Source organism: Salvia splendens, chromosome 4, assembly GCF_004379255.2.
Source record: "Salvia splendens isolate huo1 chromosome 4, SspV2, whole genome shotgun sequence".
In the NCBI taxonomy this organism is placed as follows: domain Eukaryota; kingdom Viridiplantae; phylum Streptophyta; class Magnoliopsida; order Lamiales; family Lamiaceae; genus Salvia; species Salvia splendens.
The window spans coordinates 38,592,225-38,613,001 of NC_056035.1; the positions used below are offsets into that span (position 1 = coordinate 38,592,225).

General features: G+C 38.3%; 2 protein-coding genes across 3 annotated transcripts; one reads left to right on the top strand and one right to left on the bottom strand.

The window, feature by feature from the left end:
* Nucleotides 1-380: 380 nt before the first annotated feature.
* LOC121799922 (CCR4-NOT transcription complex subunit 10-like) lies at nt 381-11,398 on the bottom strand. Its single transcript, XM_042199440.1, has 6 exons — nt 10,859-11,398; nt 10,304-10,390; nt 9,248-9,412; nt 9,072-9,158; nt 8,920-8,991; nt 381-2,694 (listed from the first exon to the last, which is right to left on the bottom strand). The coding sequence occupies exons 1-6, from the start codon at nt 11,051-11,053 to the stop codon at nt 760-762; spliced, it is 2,541 nt and encodes an 846-aa protein (XP_042055374.1). The 5' UTR covers nt 11,054-11,398; the 3' UTR covers nt 381-759.
* LOC121799923 lies at nt 5,377-6,965 on the top strand. 2 transcript variants are annotated; one of them, XM_042199441.1, is made up of 2 exons: nt 5,377-5,738; nt 5,839-6,965. In XM_042199441.1, the coding sequence occupies exon 2, from the start codon at nt 6,184-6,186 to the stop codon at nt 6,784-6,786; it is 603 nt and encodes a 200-aa protein (XP_042055375.1). In that variant the 5' UTR covers nt 5,377-5,738; nt 5,839-6,183; the 3' UTR covers nt 6,787-6,965. The 2 variants fall into 2 exon arrangements, with proteins under 2 accessions (XP_042055375.1, XP_042055376.1); XM_042199442.1 differs by having other exon boundaries at nt 5,842-6,965.
* Nucleotides 11,399-20,777: the final 9,379 nt, after the last annotated feature.

The window sequence follows — 20,777 nt, forward strand, 5'->3', positions numbered from 1 at the left end:
TGGGGGTGCGCTGAGGGGGGCGAGGGGCTTGCTCTCATCTTGTCGTGCGGCTCCATCGTTGATCCTGACATTTCTCTTTACTTCTCACTTTCTTCATCATTCAATGTTGCTTATGTTTATGGAATGGAAGAGAGGTGGATGATGATTTCTTTTGTTTTCAAGCCGTCTGCCTCTTTTCCATCTTAAACGTGTCACTTGCCAGAAAATATAAATGAAATTATGTGGAGTAATAATATATACTACATTATAAATTATTTATTGTCATAAAAATAAATCATTTCACCACAACTATCCATTTTTAATTACTTGTATCATCACATTTTCAGTATAAAAAGATATTGATGAAATAAATAACAATCCACCCAATATCAGAGAAGCTATGATATAAAAAAGTCTGCAAATAGCAGCATGCATCTATGTAAGAATGTTTCTGCATATTCATTTCCAAATTAAGAGCTCGAGTCGTTTCTCTCTGTGTTACTCTAAGGCACCCAAATCTACCTCTAAAACCACATCACTATGAATCAACAAAACTACACCTTCAACTCTATCAAGCAGGATCTTGCATCGGACCGACTAAGCCACCCACCACCATGGCTAAACTCTACCAGACGACGACTCAGAAATCGGAAAAAAATATAAAATACTTATTTGCTGAATTCGAACTATATATATGGTACAAATCCCTATTCCAAGGATTCTCAAAACTTACCTGCTACCTGCTTCAACAACTAATCGAAAACAACAAATACAACCCCATCAACAGCTTCCATTCAACGTCAGATTCCCTGGAACAAATCTGACTCTTCTGTGCTGTCTCAACTTGACAAGAGCATCATGAGTATTACCCCGCTTTATATCAACATAAATCGCAGTAAGAATAGCTTGGGGACTATTTGGTATATCAGAAAACGCCATGGTTAGAAATCGTTGAGCCTGCTCAAAGTCTCCCAGCAGCGCAAAATTTGCAGCAAAATTTGCACAAAACAGCCCCCGAGCTTCCTCAGGGCTGGAAAACACCGGGGCTAGGGATTCATCTGCTGCTGAGAGAGGAGTAACAACGGCTGTTGTGCCACCATTTGACTCTTCGGTGTCAGACACTTTTTCCACTGTCCAGTTCTCACAGTCCTCTTGGCTATATGGAAGCTTGACATTGTTACCATCAGGCATGTACATCAGCAAATGCTCAGCAGCTTCATTTGGCCTATTTAACAGGCATAAAGCCTCTGCAGCGTATATAGTGCCTAAGAATATGTACATCTTCGAGCAGTCAGGAAGTTCTAGTAGAGATCTTGCTGTTGACAGGGCTTTCAAAGGATCTCCTAGTGCCAGCTCTACAAATGCTAAATCAGCCAGCACAGCTTGTCTTATCATCAGATTCTCCTTCATGCAAATATGTTCGTAATCAAGGATGGAGTTGGCCAATGTGCCAGCCAGATTTTGTCCACCCTTGTGCTCTTTCGCTTCACCATTGGCATTAGCTTGACTTGAGCCAGAAGCGGCAGTAGGTGCTTTGGGATCACCACCAGTGGCATTCTTGAGATTGGAACTCTGCGATAAAGGTGCCTCTCCCGACTCTTTTTCCTCAGAAACAGGAGCCTTATCAGCCTTGAATACTTCTGAAGAATCTAATAAGAACAAAGCATTGACAAGAGACTGCCAGGCAAGAGATATCGAGAGATCAGGCTGTTTGCCATCACCTTTAACTGAACTGTTCATTCCAACATATACTCCATTGCCATTGGATGGGCTGTATCTTAGAGCAAGCTGTCGCCATTTCCCCTTGCCAATGACATTGACTCCAATCTCAGAAATCGCAGATGCAGAGGAAGACTTTATCAGTCCCTTGTCTAGGGCCATCAAACAGCACTCAGCAATTCTTAGCCATAGAAGAGGTCTGTTATAGAAGATAAGGCTTGCCATTTGAAAACAGCGAGCTGCATGAAAGGGTCTGCCACAGGCCAATGATTGAATGCCACAATTATACGTAATCAGGAGGGATTTATCCTGAGACAAAGTTAGAAGATTTGGAGGCTTCTCCTTCCGCACAGCTGAGCTATTACTTAAGGCTTTGGAAAAAAGTACTCCTGATGTATGATGCTTACCCAGCCGGTAGTAGATGCAGCCGAGATCATTGTAGTACATGCTAGATATTCCCATCTCGATGCTGTTACTTGATGCCATCAACAGCTTGATTGCTTTCCGGTGGTTTCCACGAGCATATTCAAGCTGTGACTTTAGGTAGAGAGCCAGGGGATAATCTTTGCCACGAGCCAGATTCATAGCCATCTTCACCTCACGCTTGGCTGCTTTCAGGTTCCTGGTCAGGAGCAGAAAGCGAACCTTGTAAAGGTGTAACTTAAGCCTTAAATCAGCAGTTGATATTGAACCCTCTGGTTGGATTCTTTGGAGATCATTAGCAGACGCAATGCCAGGTCTTTGAAGATTCTGTCCACTTATGTCAAGAGAGGATAGTACAGGCAAAGGTTCATCTTCAAGTGCTTCCTCTGATAATGTTCTGGTTAAGGAATCATCTGAAGTAGAATCAGGGTGAGAACCATCATGAAGGGTCAAATTGTTGGGAAGTGACGTAGATTTTGAAACTAATAGAGGTTGGTGTGCCGAGGATCCATTATCTGCTTGATTGCCTGGACTACTGACAAAGAAAATCCTTTCCATGTAGCTTATCACATCCTGGAAAAAAAACAAAAAATCCTACTTACTCACAATCAAGTTGCATAGATAAGTAACGAATAAAGACAGCTCAACCAAGGGAGAAAGTGCCATTTAAAAAGGTAAATCCCAGTTCAACCAAAAGAAATACTTTGCAGAAAACTGACAAATCAGGAGGCAGACTGCATGTCTTACACCTCTCTTATAAAAAATACTGCATTCTCATCATAGATATTTACACAAAAAAAAGTAACTTAAATTAGAGGCTTATCCATGCAGCACAAAAAAGCAGATTGGCCAAACGAAAATGATCTAACCATGCAGATTCAATTATCATATAGCCATATATTCCAAACAAAGAATTTCCAACTGGTAAAGCCATCAGCTCATAAGATGTTCCTCCTCCATTAAGCACCATTCAATCACAGTATTCCAAGCATGGAAAGGAAAGGGAAAGAATCTTGTAACAAGAGAGCTACATTTACATTTGGCCTCTATCTCTACCTACAAACAATCAATTGTTTCATAGGCATAGCTGTTCTTAAGTTCAATAAAATATATTCAGTGAATCTTTGATCCATGATTAGAAGTTTCAAAACAACTGCAGCATTACTGCAAGAAACATCAGAGGCAGATGCATAATACTAAAACAGGCATTACTAAGTGTTGTAGGAGATACTAGTTGCTGGGCTCATATACAGATTATGTAAGAAAAACACAAGCATCTTTCCACTTCAGATATATTGCACCTTCAGAGACATCTAAACAATGTTCGAGATCTACAGAAAAAATTATCCTAAAAATATATCATTTCCCAACAATGCATGTAGAAACGTTTTCATATGCACTTCTTTGATCTTCCAACCACAAAATACATTCTCCATGAACAATATCCTGAAAAGAAACTGGATATAAAGCAAAACATAATGATGCACTTTAACACTGAAATTTGAAAGAAACAACTAAAAGATACATGCATGCACAGATAGACCAACTTTTATAGGAAAAGACCACTCTATGCAGATATACCAACAGTCAGGGGCGGAGCTATGGTGGGGCATGGGGGGCCCTTGGGCCCCCAGCCATATGAGTTTTTTTAATATATATATATATATAGGGACGTATTCATTTCCTTTTCCTATATTTCCTTCTTAATATCAGCCATTAGATTAGAGAAATGGAAGGTCAAGATCAACATTGGGTAATTAATCTCGTGTTGCATTATTTGTCCTATTTTGTGCATTATGAGGGTACAATAGTAATCTAATAATGGTTGTAAACCGCTACGAATAATGCACCACATGGTCACGAGTAATGCATATAATTGCCTATATAATGCACAATATGTGAACTGCAATGCATACAAACAAGATGTGCTGTGTTATGATGTTTGACACACGTTTCTTGTTTCCCCTAAGGGTTTAATAAGCTTAGGGGCTAGGGTATAGTACGTAGACATGTATGTAATCTTCACATGGTAACGAGTAATGGATATAATTGACTATATAATGCACAATTTGTGAACTGCAATGCATACGAACAAGATGTGCTGTGTTATGATGTTTGACACACGTTTCTTGTTTCCCCTAAGGCTTTAATAAGCTTAGGGGCTAGGGTATAGTACGTACGCATTAATAACAAATTATAAAACGATACGAATAATTCACCAAATTGTCACGAGTAATGGATGTTATTAACTATATAATGCACAATATGTGAACTGCAATGCATACGAATAAGATGTACCATGTTATGATGTTTGACACACGTTTCTTGTTTCCCCTAAGGGTTTAATAAGCTTAGGGGCTAAGGTATAGTACGTAGACATTACTAAATGCACGTATGTAATCTTCAATCCGTTGATTAACCCATATACAAAATACCTCTAATAATGCATAATATACTGAGATAATGACAATTAACAGCTACATAATGCACTACCTAAACCAAATAATGCACATACGTATATTCCAATAACAACAATTTGTTAGTAATGTCTACGTACTATACCCTATCCCCTAAGCTTATTAAACCCTTAGGGGAAACAAGAAACGTGTGTCAAACATCATAACATGGTACATCTTATTCGTATGCATTGCAGTTCACATATTGTGCATTATATAGTTAATAACATCCATTACTCGTGACAATTTGGTGAATTATTCGTATCGTTTTATAATTTGTTATTAATGCGTACGTACTATACCCTAGCCCCTAAGCTTATTAAACCCTTAAGGGAAACAAGAAACGTGTGTCAAACATCATAACACAGCACATCTTGTTCGTATGCATTGCAGTTCACAAATTGTGCATTATATAGTCAATTATATCCATTACTCGTTACCATGTGAAGATTACACGTGTCTACGTACTATACCCTAGCCCCTAAGCTTATTAAACCCTTGGGGGAAACAAGAAACGTGTGTCCAAACATCATAACATGGTACATCTTATTCGTATGCATTGCAGTTCACATATTGTGCATTATATAGTTAATAACATCCATTACTCGTGATAATTAGGTGAATTATTCGTATCGTTTTATAATTTGTTATTAATGCGTACGTACTATACCTTAGCCCCTAAGCTTATTAAACCCTTAGGGGAAACAAGAATCGCGTGTCAAACATCATAACACAGCACATCTTGTTCGTATGCATTGCAATTCACAAATTGTGTATTATATAGTCAATTATATCCATCTATATAACACGGATACTTCACTTTGTTGCCGTATCGCGTATCGGATACGTATCCGATACCGATACGCGACGGATACGCGACGGATACGTATCCTGGGCGTATCCGCGGGATGGGCCGTATTGGGCCGGGAAACCTCAGATTCGATACGTATCTCGGTGGATACGGCCCAGTTTAAAGCCCATCTAAAGGAGCCGGCCCGATAGAATTAACGGGCTGGACCAAAAAGCCCATTTGTGATGTAGCCCATTGCAGCTGGATGAACAAATCTAGCTCTATAAATAATGATGCTCTATACAATATAAGATTCCACACAATTGAGAAAGCCGCAGCTAGGTCAAAAACTCCCCGCCTCCATAGATTCGGTATGTTATAATTCAGTTTTATGTATCTATTTTTGCCATCGCTTTTCTATGTTATAATTCAGTTTTTTGCTCCCCCAATTCAATTCAATTATAATTTCAGCAGTATGGCATCTCCAAATCTGAGTGCTACTGCTGCTAGTTCTAGTGCTAGTTCTGCTGCTAGTTCTAGTGTTGGATCTGGGTCCAGACAAATAACTGATATCAGGGCTCCATTGTGGGATCATGTCACCATTCTAGAGAAGCCTAAACCTGGTGGAGGAAATATATTATGGAGATGCAACTATTGTCCATTTTCAAAAAGCACTAGCTATACAAGAGTTGAAGCTCATTTGCTGCAAAAATTAAGACAGGGGATTAAGACATGTCCAAATGTTTCATTTGAAATGCTGAGTGACATGAGGAGGGAAGTGGAAAAGTGTAAGGAGCTATTGGAAAGATCAAAGGCATGCACTGTTTCTTTGCCTGTAGCTCCTTCAGACAACAGCAAATATCACAAATGAGGATGACTTGCTTCAAGAAATTCTTTCGCATACCGCAAGAGTTGGCTGCAGTGAAGGAAGAATATGCAAGGTTTTCTAGTTGTTCAGAAGAATTCAATGACCCTGATTCTATACATGATAGATGGGCTGTTTCCCCAATGACATGGTGGACAAATCATGGACAATCTATCCCTCTTTTGATGAGTTTGGCCATGAAACTGCTCAGCCAACCGGCCTCTTCTTCTTGCTGTGAAAGAAATTGGAGCACATATAGCTTCATCCATAGTGTCAAGAGAAATGCCTTAACTCCTGAGCGGGCTGAAGATTTGGTCTTTGTGCACTCAAATCTGAGACATTTGTCAAGAAGAACTGATGCATACAAGAAAGGAGAGACAAGGATGTGGGATGTTGGGGGAGATTCTTTTGATTCCCTTAGTGGTGTTGGTCTTCTTGAAGTTGCTGACCTCTCCATTGATGAACCTGAGTTGCAGGCTGTATCATTTGGATTGGGTGATGCCGAGGATGAAGGTGTGGAGCTGGAGGAGACGGGGAATGAGGAAGAAGCTTGATGTTGATGGCTTGATGCTAGTTTGCTACTACCTTTTAATTATTTCCTAATTTAGAACCTGCTGCTATCATGTTATTTTGAGTGTAATATACCTTTAATGTCTCTATGTTGAATTAGAATATCTATTTTGTAATTTATTTTGCACTATTATTATTTATTAAAAAAAATAGTTAAAACGTATCCGCGTATCGGGTTGTTTGGGAAAGAGCCGTATCCGCGTATCCGTATCCTTCGGATACCGATACGCGTATCCGTATCGGTGCCGCATAGATATCCATTACTCGTTACCATGTGAAGATTACATACGTGTCTACGTACTATACCCTAGCCCCTAAGCTTATTAAACCCTTAGGGGAAACAAGAAACGTGTGTCCAAACATCATAACATGGTACATCTTATTCGTATGCATTGCAGTTCACATATTGTGCATTATATAGTCAATTATATGCATTACTCGTGACCATGTGGTGCATTTTTCGCAAATACCAAAATGTAGCAGTTACTTTTCCGTCAAATGTCAATAATAACCCTGTAATGCATACAACCACCTTCTATAATGCAACACGGAACCAGTTTTATAGAATCAATCTGATCCGTTGATGCCTTAGATCTAACGCGTAATATTAAGAAGGAAAAAGGATCTAAGATGTGAAAAGGAGAATAACGCTCCCCTATATACATATATATATATATATATATATAAATCTGCATTATTACACTATAATGGTGCATTATTAGTCGGTGTGCATTATTCAACTGAAAATCTGCATTATTAAATGACACGTGGCACCAATCTAACCGTCGGATGACAAAATCGTCGGACTGCGATTAAAAAGAACAAAGAACAAAAGATACAAAAAGGAAATGAATATATATATATATATATATATATATATATATATATATATTCAGAGACATTAATCTAATATTATTATAGTGCAGTTGGCAAGCATTCTCGTCTACCAGCCTTTGTTTTGGGGGAGGTGCTGGGTTCGAATCCCCCTCCCCCCATGCGGTGACTTTTAAATATTTGCCCAATGATACTAATCAATTCTTATCTATATTTACCAAATGACTTTTAAATATTATTTTTAAATTTTTACGCAATCCTAAGTTTGAAAGGAGGTTATTTGTTGAATGACTTGTAAATATAGTACGTCATACAATATTGTATTTTAAACTACTTTTTGTATTAGTATTGTAATATAATTAATATTTTTATCAAAATTTTCTAATATGTACAATTAAACAATTGGCTTTACTTATGAAAAACTTAATATTATTAGTATGTAAAATTCATTTTAAGGTCATCACACAATGCTTATATCAGTTATTCTCGATTAGATTAAATTTACTTAATATGCATTTATTTTTAAGATTCTCTAATTCTAAATGATGAAAAAAGGAAAAACATAAAATGGTCTTCCTACAATCTCGATGACACAATCATCGAGAGATACCTACAACTATTACCAGTGGCAGAGCAAAAAAATTTCTTTTTTTGGGCCCCCCACCGCAAAATTCCTGGCTCCACCACTTCCAACAGTAACTTTTGTTTTAATAGCTAGCTACAAGACATATTAGGGTTTCTTTGCGGTTAACAGGAACAACCCTATTTAAGAGACATTCAGTTTATACAAACATGAAAATTCTAATGTTTAAAAGCATAGCTTTACAGCCCTTGCTACATTTGGCATTTCAACCACATTTAACAAATTTCAGCACATTATATGATTAAGCATTAAGTTCAATAAAATATAGAGCATTTGTCACAGTCGGTTAGTAAGTTGAACTGCAAGATCTAGGGTCGAACTAAATTCCTTTAACCTTAAATATTTTCCATGAAGGGTTAGGTAACATAGGTCTCAAATTGAGATCAATGAAATGCCTAATCATTTTTCACGTATATAATTAAGCACAAAATTCTGAATTAAAAATGAAACATTAATTGATTAAGAAAAAAAAACTTTTATTTGACTATTTCTTTTGTTTTTATTCCTTTTGTCCAAAATCACAGAACCCTCGGTCATAGAACAAAACTTGTTGCTTATTCACCTTTTAACTTAAAAACTGAAACTACGTTTTTACCATTTAAAAAGAGTTCACGTTCAATTCAATGTAAATTAAACTTACGGAAGATCTTGATGCATTATGAGAAAGTAACGCGACGTCAAGCAGCAAAAGGCAGATACGGAGAGCTGTCCCCTGCATGTGGTAACATAAAACTTAAACAGAAGAAAAAAGCCATCAAGATATGATATTTGCAATAAGTTTACAAGTGCTACCTCGTCAATAGGTTCAATGGTCTGATACAAAGCGTCCAAATATGAGAACGATCTTGCATATTCATGAAGATGGTACAAGATGACTGCCTGCAGTCAGATCCATGAATAAAATAGATGAAATTAAAGACAACCTGAACTTCAGGAACAAGAAAATGCCAATATGAACATAGACATACTATGTTGAAAGTTGCCACTGAGGTATCTAATTCATCATTGTACACAACTGACGAAATAGGATGCCGGGGAGTATTATTCCCTCTAATGCTGGAAGTGTGTTCGCTTCCATTGTTGCTGGAAACCTCTTGTTCTCCAGACGCACAAGCAAGTTCTTCACTTTGTTCCTAAATTAAGGGCAAAATAAAATCAATTGGAGATAAAAGAAGTAAGTTGAACAAGGATAAAAAAAAGAGTAAAAAAAACAATGATAAAATCATAAAATTCAAAATATGTAGGTAACTTCTATATCTACAGTCAAACGCCATATAGAAGGGAGAGGGACCAAACCGCCTATTACAATATAAGAAGATAACGATCTGTAACAAGTTTAAAAGGATGAAGAACTGTTTCCAGTATGGCAAAATGCAAAGTCTGCAGCACAGGACTTTATATAGAATTTTGTAACAAGTGATTTTGGTTAAATTTAGCACACATACATAAATTCTGATAAATTGAAATGATATGCTTTTCTGTGCAAAATAAGACAATAAACAAATGCAAAGCATATAATACATGGACAGGTGAAACACCCTGTTGGGTGCATTTTCATGTTTACATAATTATTCCAGCAAAATCACTCAGAATAGCGCATGCATGAACTAATGCACCAGTATCCATAAATATATATAGAGGGTGACCAGTGACATATCAATCAGCCATATAATTCACATCTTGGCACCTGACCACATACTCCACATATTGCATGGTGTGCTTTGTGTGTATGACAATACAAACTGAATTTTCAGTACATGTCACTATGGGAAATTTCCACACCATACCTATTCTGGTGGGAGTGAATCAAACCCACTTTAACAGAAAAACGAAGTGGGTTTACTACTTTTTTTAACTTATGGCTACCAAATTAATCGACAAAGAGAATAGTCTTGCAATGCCGATTTCATCTAACTAAGTGTCAATTTCACTCATGCTTCATGTAACAAAGACCTTAGCACAAGTGATCCCATGCACTTTGATAGACTAAGGACGATGGTGAAAAGTGCCATTTAAACACGAACCTTGATCTTTTCGAGTGCTTTGATAAGCCTTCTTGGATCTGAGCATCCATCTTGTAAGCTCTCCACAATGGAAACATTATGACACACCTAAAATGTAATAACAAAATTAGAAATCAAATAACACAAGAAAATACAAATCATGCACATCCAACAAACTGAAATTTTGGTTAAGACTTTATTTCTTAATCTGTTAAAAGCAAACTTAGGACTTCTTTTTCATATGATCTCCAGAGAGAAGTGTTCCAATAATTTCTTATAAAATTCAGCAAAGTATAAGATAGCTGGTGAGCTCCCACAGCTTGAAGAACAAGCTATTCACTACGAATTATTAGTTCCAGTAAGAAAAAGGTTTCTCCTCCATTCTCAAATCGACTAAAATTAACCAAAGGCCACAGCAATTTCCTATCAATTAAGTGCACCGAACCCATTCTTTAATAAAGAAAATTTTAAAACTAAACTTAAGCAATCAGAAGCTTAACCCAAACCCAAGCAGTTAAGCGATAATCATTTCATCTAAAAACGACAACTTAAAAAAATCACAAGAATGTAATTAACCTTCGGATCACTTTCCTTCTTCTGCAATAGCTGATTCAAAATTTTCAAACAATCCGCGAACTTTCCACTCTGAAAAAGCACAGCAGCCTCCTTAGCAAGACCCTCCGCGAACAGAGCACCGTCGTCCTCACCCACCGCCGCGGACGGCGATCCGTCCCTAGTATTCAATGCCACTGACGCTGAGGGGGGATCCATTGGCACGCAGATCGATGAGCAAACCCTAGCTGAGTAAAAAACCCTCAATCACTACTGCAGAATTCGGTTGCGAATTCGAAATTCAACTCGGAGTGCGTCTGAGCTTGAAATGACTAAACCCTAGCGATGAATGCGGGCTTCAGGAGGGTGCGAGAGGAAGGTATACATACACAAACATGGTCGTATGTATTTTTATTGAGGCGCATGGATGTATGTATCGATTGCGATTTTGCGATGCGTTGATTTAGAGTGTGTGTGTGAGAGAGAGAGAGAGAGAGAGAGAGTATGGAGGCAGGGACGGATTGAGCAATTTGGGGATGGAGTGAGAAAATCTAGAAAAGATAAATCGAGCCACTTTAATGGTCTCATAGAATAGTGAATCCTATTTTCTACATTAATACTCGCAAAAATTCATTCTACAATTAAAATACATTAATACTCGCAAAATTCATTCTACAATTACTTGTGTTCTCATAGAATAGTGAATCCTATTTTCTTTTAATGGTCATATTATTGAAATAATAGCTTACAAATCATGTTGATTGAAATATTATTGAATTTATGACATAACTCTTAAAGGTTAAATTCACAATTGAGGATATTTACAATCCAAAGATAACCCTAATCTTCTACATTCAAATTTACACCCGACTTGTTAACAACACGATCTTATTTGTGTTGATGCGACACGACAACAATATGATAATGTTATGAACTTGACATGACAAGAAAATCAAACGAAATGATTCAAGCCTTCTGAAAAATAGATAATGATCTAGCGGCGATGTGGTCGTCTCGTGGCAGTGATTCAATGAAGGAAAAAAATGTAAGCGGCACAGATTTGCAGACAATGGGGGATCTAGAATTTTTTATTTAAGAGGGTGAATCTTGGTGTCGGTCAAAGCAGCCTACGTTGCCATATAGATCAGCCATTATCCAGAGCCTATTCTGTTAGAATTGGTATACTGAAAAGCATATTTCGAGCATGTTGCACGGATAGAATTGCTTGCATACAATAAACTCTACAATCCACTTTTATCCCAAGGCGAGAAGAAGTAATTTTGTCGCATTGATGTTTGTTTGTGCATTTATAAGATGTATCTCAAACATTTAAATGTATAAGAAACAAATAAGCCTAATTCTTCTGCATAGTAGACTGGTCGTGAACGACGTTCACAGAAGGTGACGCAGTCGGTCCTTTGTAGAAGAGAAATAGAATTTCACAACCTAGATAGGCTTTGGCTACCTATCGTGAAAGGTTGCAGTGTCAGTCCGCATGTTTCCTTACCTTAGGAAATAAACGACACTGGTGTGGTATAGCACTGAAGGATCTAACAGTTGAGATAAGTCTTTCTTGTTATTTACTGAAAGACGAGGTCTCGGTGATTGTTATTTCTTAATCATTGTTGATATAACATTGAGCATACGATATTGATTATGCACTACTTTGATTTATCAAATGGTGCGGATTTTTCGCAATCCAAGAATCCTGATATCTTGGGTAGTGGTGATTAATGTCTAGAGGTGCTAGTATTGTTATTGCAATGAATCGTGTGCTGTGTGAGTCCAGTTTGATAATATCCTCAAGAGGTGTTCGAAAAAGGTTTTATTATTCAGAAACCCGGCCGGTTGGAATTTATTCCAGAATAATAAATAAAGATTTTGAACTAGACAACTCTTGGAAAAAGATATTAATTAATTAAAGTCAAATAGCAGACTTAAATTAATTAATGGATATTTATATCTTAAACACGGGAAATAATAAATTAAATATGTAAAGCCCGGATTACTCGTAATTTGGGATTGGACGGGCAGTCAATATTATTATACTATAGTGGATGATAATAATATTCTATTGGACTTGTATTAAATTGTGGCTCAATTTAATTAGTAAAAGTCCAACAGGTTTGGCCCAAGTCCAACCTCCATGGATCCCTAATCTGGCCCATCATAACTCTTTATAAAAGGAGATTAGAAAGGAGATTAAATGAGAGATTTAATCATTAATTTTCGTGCTCCCCTGTGGGAGTGGACGAAAAATCGGTTTTTGACAAAACTGATATTCTGTCTTCTTTCTAATCAAGCCCTTTTCGATTCTGACAAGCTTTGCCCACCCAAAGGTTAGATTCTGAGTTCGGGATACAGATTAGAAGATTCGTGGTTGACTCAACTTATTTTAACACAAGTTATACCCGCAAGTGTACGGGGCTAGTGTAGCAATCAGTAAGCAAGAGTATCGTATCCCACAGAGACAATTTTGGATCAACTTAACTACCACGAACAAAGATCAACTACTATCTAGACAATCAAGTGCAGTTTGGTTTGTTCTAATAACTAATAAAAACATATAATAAGCAAGTAACAATTAAGAACAAGAAAACACAGTGTGATAATGAAAGATAATATGGAGAAATTGTAGAACTCAAGGATCCGATGCACAATTCCAAGCTCTTATCCAATTGACTCGCCCTACCTTTTGGTGTCTCTAGAGTTACTAAGTCAACCACGATTATAGATTAAACCCCCTCCCGAGGAGAGAAACCTGTAGATTAGATGCTAGAATTGAAGTCCCCTTCTAATCCTAAAACCTCTAACTCCCAAAAGTTTGATTAGGTTAATGACCTCGCTCAAAACCTCAACTCTCTCGAGTTCTATTGTATTAAGGTGTGAATTATTCTTCTTTCCGGATTAACTATTTCATCTCCCGATTAATCTAATTAATCCTACACAATCAAGTGGTGATCAAGCAATTGAAAGGAATAAACCCAAGAATAATCAAATAACTACAAGAGCAAGGCAAGAACAAAATCAATCGGATAAAAACTATGAAATTAGTGCATCATCACCAAGAATTCTACAAGAGATGTTTAGCTACTCATGTTTATGAAGAAAATCATATTCAACACAAAGAAATTCAACAAATACATGAAATATAGATACTAAGTACTCCTGTAAGATCGATCTATGGAGTGAAGCTTCAATCTTTCGATGTAGAGTCTCCAATCTTCAAATCTTTCTCTCAAAGGTGTTCTTGAGGGTGTGAGTGTGTGTGGTATGCGGTAGGTAGAATGTAGAATGAACCCTAGGCTTCTTCTCCTCTTATTTCCCTTCAAAAATCACGTTTTCAGCTTTCAGACGCGTCAGACAATCCGACCCGGCCGGGTTGCATTTTTGAACTGGAAATTCAACCCGGCCGGGTCACCATTTTAGGACAGTTGCTGGATTCTGGCTCAACCCGGCCGGGTTGTATTTTTGCACTGTAAATTAACCCGGTCGGGTTACCTGTGCGCGGCTTTCGTAGATCGGCTATATCTCTCTCATCCGAACTCCGATTAGGGCGTTTGAGATACCCACGCGAAGCTCTTTCGAAGACGAAGAGAATGATATGCAGTGGGTGTTGATTGGACTTCAAAATCTCTAGAAGAATTGTCTCAAACCAAGGCTGCTGCATATCCACCTATTTTACACCTTTTTCTACACATTCTTAACAAAAAGGTCAACATACCAACATAATAGAGAAGTAGATATAAACACGCCTAATAATAGACGAAATATGATCACATTCATACAAAACCACCCTCTAAAATCATGTAAAATCCAAGTATGTCAACTCCCCCAAACTTACATAATTGCTAGTCCTCGAGCAATGAAGAAAAAGAATTAAAAGAAGACTTGGATTTAAAGGGGTTTTAGACATCATCATCGTCTCAAAGAATATGGAATAAAGGAGCATATCACAATACAAATTCCATCAAGTTAAGCTGTCGAATGCACTTTTGCTACTAACTCGTATATCACCTTGGATTCGTACTTCACTCGGGATGTATATATGTGTGTATATTCACCTCACTAAAAAGTGTATAACGTATCAAGTAGTCACTCAAATCAAGCAAAAATGCAGGGTTTACCATAAGCTTGCTCAATGTCTGACCTCTCCTCTACCTCGTGTGACAATAAATCAAGAGTCCGAAAGGTCTTTTATTTAGGTTATAATGTAGGCTCTTTGGTAAGGTGAGGAAATATTTGGCTAAAGTGACTGAAATTCCCAAAACGTAAAATCCCAAGAAATCACAACAATCAACTTTTAACTTCAACCATTCTCAAAACACTTCTAGATAATAACTAGACTTTGTCTAATTTCTTCCCAACTTCCAAAGACCTCAAATTATTCTCTATATACAATTTTTTTTTTCTTTCTTCTTTTTCCTTTTTTTTTCTTCTTTTTTTTCTTTTTCATTCACTTTTTTTCTAAGTACAAACTCAACCAACCTTTTTCAATTATACTTTCCCAACTCTTCTTTTTCAAATCTCAACAAATTTAGAGTCTAGGATTCTCAATCCACTTGATTAGCTTGACAAAAGAAAAGGCTTAAGGCTCAAACTTGGCTAACAAGGGTGTTATATACTAAGGTTAGTATTTAGGTAAAAATGAGGCTAACAACGATGGCCTAACATCTTCCCCTATATTTAAGGTCACTTTGTAGACTCAAGAAGACCAGGAGCAAGTTCTAGAAACACATGCACAATTGATGATAAAACACACATGAAAGAATTGAAGGCTCAAAAATCTCACTTGGGTAAATAGCATGAATCAAGGCAAACAAGCAATTCGTTACTTATGCACCCAATTACTCAAACTCTCAAGTCAATGGTCAAGTGATAGCTCAAAATGGATGGTTCTTTTATCATAGAAGACTAGTCTTCACCCCAATTATACCAATTTTTTTTTTAATTCAAGCCCAAAATTTGCAATCAATCACAACCAAACAACACAAAACTTCATGAATTTCTTAAACAAAGCAATTCTATCCTAAAATAAAATAAAAACAACAAAACACAACTAATCAATCTAAAGCAAAAAGATAAGTACCTCGTTAGTGTCCCTATCCACCATATCATCCCCCCAAACTTATTCAAAGCTATGCAAAGAATAAGTTTGAAAAGTTGGTGGAGAAGGGAGACTAACATGGTATGCAAGCAACATAAAACACACCAAAAACAAACTGAAACAAAAGAATTAAAAGATACCTACTAGGGGTTACCTCCCCTACAGTGCCTTTGGTTATCGTCGTTGGCTCGACGTCGTCCATGAGCTGCATCATGTCACGCCATAAATGGTGGCGTTGGATTTTCTGTCAATCTTGGAAACATATGATATAGTCAATCTCTTCTTCCACCAAGTATTTTTCAGAGCTCCATCAGAAATTTTGGCTTCCACTTTGGGTGAATTTTCAGCTTTTGTTTTCTTCACCTTCACTTTAGGATTTGATGTTGTCTCTTCTTTAAAAATTGATCCACCACATGAACCAAACATCCATTGCGGTAAAGAAAAATCCCCAAATGTGGACTCAATTTCTTGTGCCTTTTGGACCTCTACAACGTGCACAGCTTTGCACTCTTTCTTCATAACAAGTTCTTCTTCCTCACGACTCTTCATAGCATTGTAGATAGATAGGATGTGACGTTTGTTACCCATATGAAGAGTGAGCTCTCCCTTTGCCACATCTATCAATGCTTTTCCCGTTGCAAGGAATGGGCGTCCCAGGATAAGCGGTATATTCACGTCTTCTTCCATATCCAATACTACAAAATCGACGGGAAAAATGAAGTCATGTACCCTCACAAGAACGTCCTCAACAATTCCTTTAGGATAGGTGACGGTTCTATCTGCCATCTGTAGTGTTATTGTTGTCGGCTTGAGAGTGCCGATCTTCATCTTTCTGAAAAATGATAATGGCATCAAATTTATGCTCGCCCCCAGATCACAAAGTGCCTTTGTCTGTCTGTCATTTCCAATAACGCATGGGATGTTGAAACTCCCAGGATCTTTAAGCTTGGCCGGTAGCTTTTTCTGAATTATGGCACTACAATTTTCAGATATATTCACCGTCTCATAGTCAGTCCACTTCTTCTTCTTGGAGAGCACATCTTTTAGAAACTTTGCATATGTAGGCATTTTCTGTAACGCCTCTACCAACGGGATGTTGATGTGCACTTTTCTAAATATGTCAAGAAACCTAGAGAAATGATCATCTAGTTTCTTCTTCTGCACGCGCTGTGGAAATGGGATCTTAACCTCAGCAGGGGGTGCAGGTATCACGATGCTTGCCTTGGGAGGCGGCACCTCTTCCACTGGTTCTTCTTCTTCCACCACCTCTTCTTGAGAGATTTTCTCCTTCTCTGCAGGCAAAGTTGGGCCATCATAGCTCTTTCCACTCCTAAGATTAATGGCTTTGCAATCCTTACAGTCTTTAGGATTTACAATTGTTTGTGACGGAAATTGGCCCGATTGATGCTGAATACCCACTGCCTGTGAAATCTGGCTCATCTGGTTATCGATGCTCTTCATGTGAATATTAAGGTCATTCACATTTGCTTCAACCTGCACTAGCCGTTTGTTGGAGTCCTTCATGCACTCTCATGTTTGCTTCATAAAGGCCATTAACACATCTTTCAGCTCATCCTTCCTCGGTTCTATGATTTGGCCATTTGATACCTGGAATCCGGGTGGTGGTTGCAGGGCATTATTCGGGTTCCCGTAGGACAAGTTGGGATGCACCTTGTTCCCATAGTGGTTGTAATTGCCTCCTCCTTGGTTGGGGCGATAATTGTTGAAATTTCTGTTGTTGCCACCTTGATGAACGTAGTTCACATCTTCGACTCCTTGTTGCATCTCAGTCCCAACCTGACTCGTTCCCATATACCCAAGCTTGTCAGTTATGAATTCCAGCTGCTTGGATATTGCATCCATCCTATCATTATCGGAGGTGGATGCCACCCTATAAGATCTGCCTCTGTCGTTTCTCCATCCATCATCATTTGAAGCCACCCTCTCAATCACTTCAAGTGCTTCTGCTTCCCCCAATTTCAAGAGAGATCCTCCGGCGCTCATGTTTAGTTCACGCATTGCTTCTAGCGTGCCTCCCCTGTAGAAGGTTAAGATCTGTTGTCCCGGAGTTAGCCCGTGATTGGGGCATCTTCTCATCAGCTGCTTGAACCTTTTCCACGCCTCCATGATATTCTCCTGAGGGTGCATCTTGTATTGAATGACCTCAGCTTGGCGTTTGAGTGCCTCGCTAGGTGGATAGTATTTCTCCAAGAACAGCTCCACCATTGCATCCCATGTGGGCACAGAGTTAGGACCCATGCTGTCATACCAGTCCTTTGCATCATCCTTCAAAGAGAATGTGAATAATCTGAGGCGAACTTGCTCATCTGTGACCCCGTTCGCCTTCACTGTATTGCTGATCTGTATAAACTTGGTGAGGTGCTTGTTGGCATCTTCTGAGCCTGTCCCACCAAATGCATTTGCTTCTGCCCTGTCTATCAACCCCGGCCTCAATTCGAAACTGTTGGTCGCTATCCCCGCATTGTTGACAGGGGGATTAGTGACCTGTCTGTAGGCAAACTGATTCTGTACGGGCACTGGCCTCACGTTCTGCTCATCCAATTGCCTCTGCATATCAGCCAACTGCAGACGGAGTGCACGAATTACAGGATCCTCATTGTTGTTCTCCTCCCCGTTATCCATTAGAATTGGGGAATGAGGCTCGTACTGGATAGGTGATGGAGGTGGAGATGGAGTGGGTGATGGAGTTCTCTGAATAGGAGAAGGTAGTCGCCTATGAGCGGGTGAAGAAACCCGATTCCTTTGGTTTAACCTTCTCTGTGCGTTCCTCCTTCTGTTGGTTGCTTCGATCTCGGGATCGATAGGCTCTAAAGGTGGACCTTTAGAACGCGTGTGCATACAACCTGAACAAGAAAACACATCTATTAGAGCACTCAAAATAAAAAGTAAAAATAAAGGAAGTAAAATCTAGACTAGTAATCTCAATTATTATCACGATATTAAGCTATAATGACACACAATTGTCCCCGACAACGGCGCCAAAAACTTGACTCAACTTATTTTAACACAAGTTATACCCGCAAGTGTACGGGGCTAGTGTAGCAATCAGTAAGCAAGAGTATCGTATCCCACAGAGACAATTTTGGATCAACTTAACTACCACGAACAAAGATCAACTACTATCTAGACAATCAAGTGCAGTTTGGTTTGTTCTAATAACTAATAAAAACATATAATAAGCAAGTAACAATTAAGAACAAGAAAACACAGTGTGATAATGAAAGATAATATGGAGAAATTGTAGAACTCCAGGATCCGATGCACAATTCCAAGCTCTTATCCAATTGACTCGCCCTACCTTTTGGTGTCTCTAGAGTTACTAAGTCAACCACGATTATAGATTAAACCCCCTTCCGAGGAGAGAAACCTGTAGATTAGATGCTAGAATTGAAGTCCCCTTCTAATCCTAAAACCTCTAACTCCCAAAAGTTTGATTAGGTTAATGACCTCGCTCAAAACCTCAACTCTCCCGAGTTCTATTGTATTAAGGTGTGAATTATTCTTCTTTCCGGATTAACTATTTCATCTCCCGATTAATCTAATTAATCCTACACAATCAAGTGGTGATCAAGCAATTGAAAGGAATAAACCCAAGAATAATCAAATAACTACAAGAGCAAGGCAAGAACAAAATCAATCGGATAAAAACTATGAAATTAGTGCATCATCACCAAGAATTCTACAAGAGATGTTTAGCTACTCATGTTTATGAAGAAAATCATATTCAACACAAAGAAATTCAACAAATACATGAAATATAGATACTAAGTACTCCTGTAAGATCGATCTATGGAGTGAAGCTTCAATCTTTCGATGTAGAGTCTCCAATCTTCAAATCTTTCTCTCAAAGGTGTTCTTGAGGGTGTGAGTGTGTGTGGTATGCGGTAGGTAGAATGTAGAATGAACCCTAGGCTTCTTCTCCTCTTATTTCCCTTCAAAAATCGCGTTTTCAGCTTTCAGACGCGTCAGACAATCCGACCCGGCCGGGTTGCATTTTTGAACTGGAAATTCAACCCGGCCGGGTCACCATTTTAGGACAGTTGCTGGATTCTGGCTCAACCCGGCCGGGTTGTATTTTTGCACTGTAAATTAACCCGGCCGGGTTACCTGTGCGCGGCTTTCGTAGATCGGCCATATCTCTCTCATCCGAACTCCGATTAGGGCGTTTGAGATACCCACGCGAAGCTCTTTCAAAGACGAAGAGAATGATATGCAGTGGGTGTTGATTGGACTTCAAAATCTCTAGAAGAATTGTCTCAAACCAAGGCTGTTGCATATCCACCTATTTTACACCTTTTTCTACACATTCTTAACAAAAAGGTCAACATACCAACATAATAGAGAAGTAGATATAAACACGCCTAATAATAGACGAAATATGATCACATTCATACAAAACCACCCTCTAAAATCATGTAAAATCCAAGTATGTCAGTGGTTGAGTACGAAGAACATCACGTGGAGAAGGCGCAAGCAATCGACGATTCTTTGGAGAATCAGATCGGTAATTCTAAACCGTAGGAATTCATGAGTTAGGGTTTAATTCCTTTTACATGAATTATGTGCGTTCTTGGATGCAATTCTGTGTTTAACATGTAGTTAATTAATCCCATAATCGGTCAAATATATCTGTAGATCTGATTTATTTGTTTATGCATGTCTTCCGCTGTGCAAGGGGCTCCAAACCCCAGCATATTCTTCTCTGGTGCTAAAATAGTCATCTAAGCATTCGTCCTCAATACAATGCATCTCATTCGACTAATAAAATGGGTTCATGATCCACTAAACCTAAAAAAAATCTCAAAACTCGCCATT

Coding starts and splice junctions, on each gene's coding strand:
- LOC121799922 (XM_042199440.1), bottom strand. CDS start 11,053: ATGGATCCCCCCTCAGCGTCAGTGGCATTGAATACTAGGGACGGATCG. Junction 10,391..10,858: donor AGAAGGAAAGTGATCCGAAG/GTTAATTACATT, acceptor ATTACATTTTAG/GTGTGTCATAATGTTTCCAT. Junction 9,159..9,247: donor CAGTGGCAACTTTCAACATA/GTATGTCTATGT, acceptor ATCTGACTGCAG/GCAGTCATCTTGTACCATCT.
- LOC121799923 (XM_042199441.1), top strand. CDS start 6,184: ATGCACTGTTTCTTTGCCTGTAGCTCCTTCAGACAACAGCAAATATCA.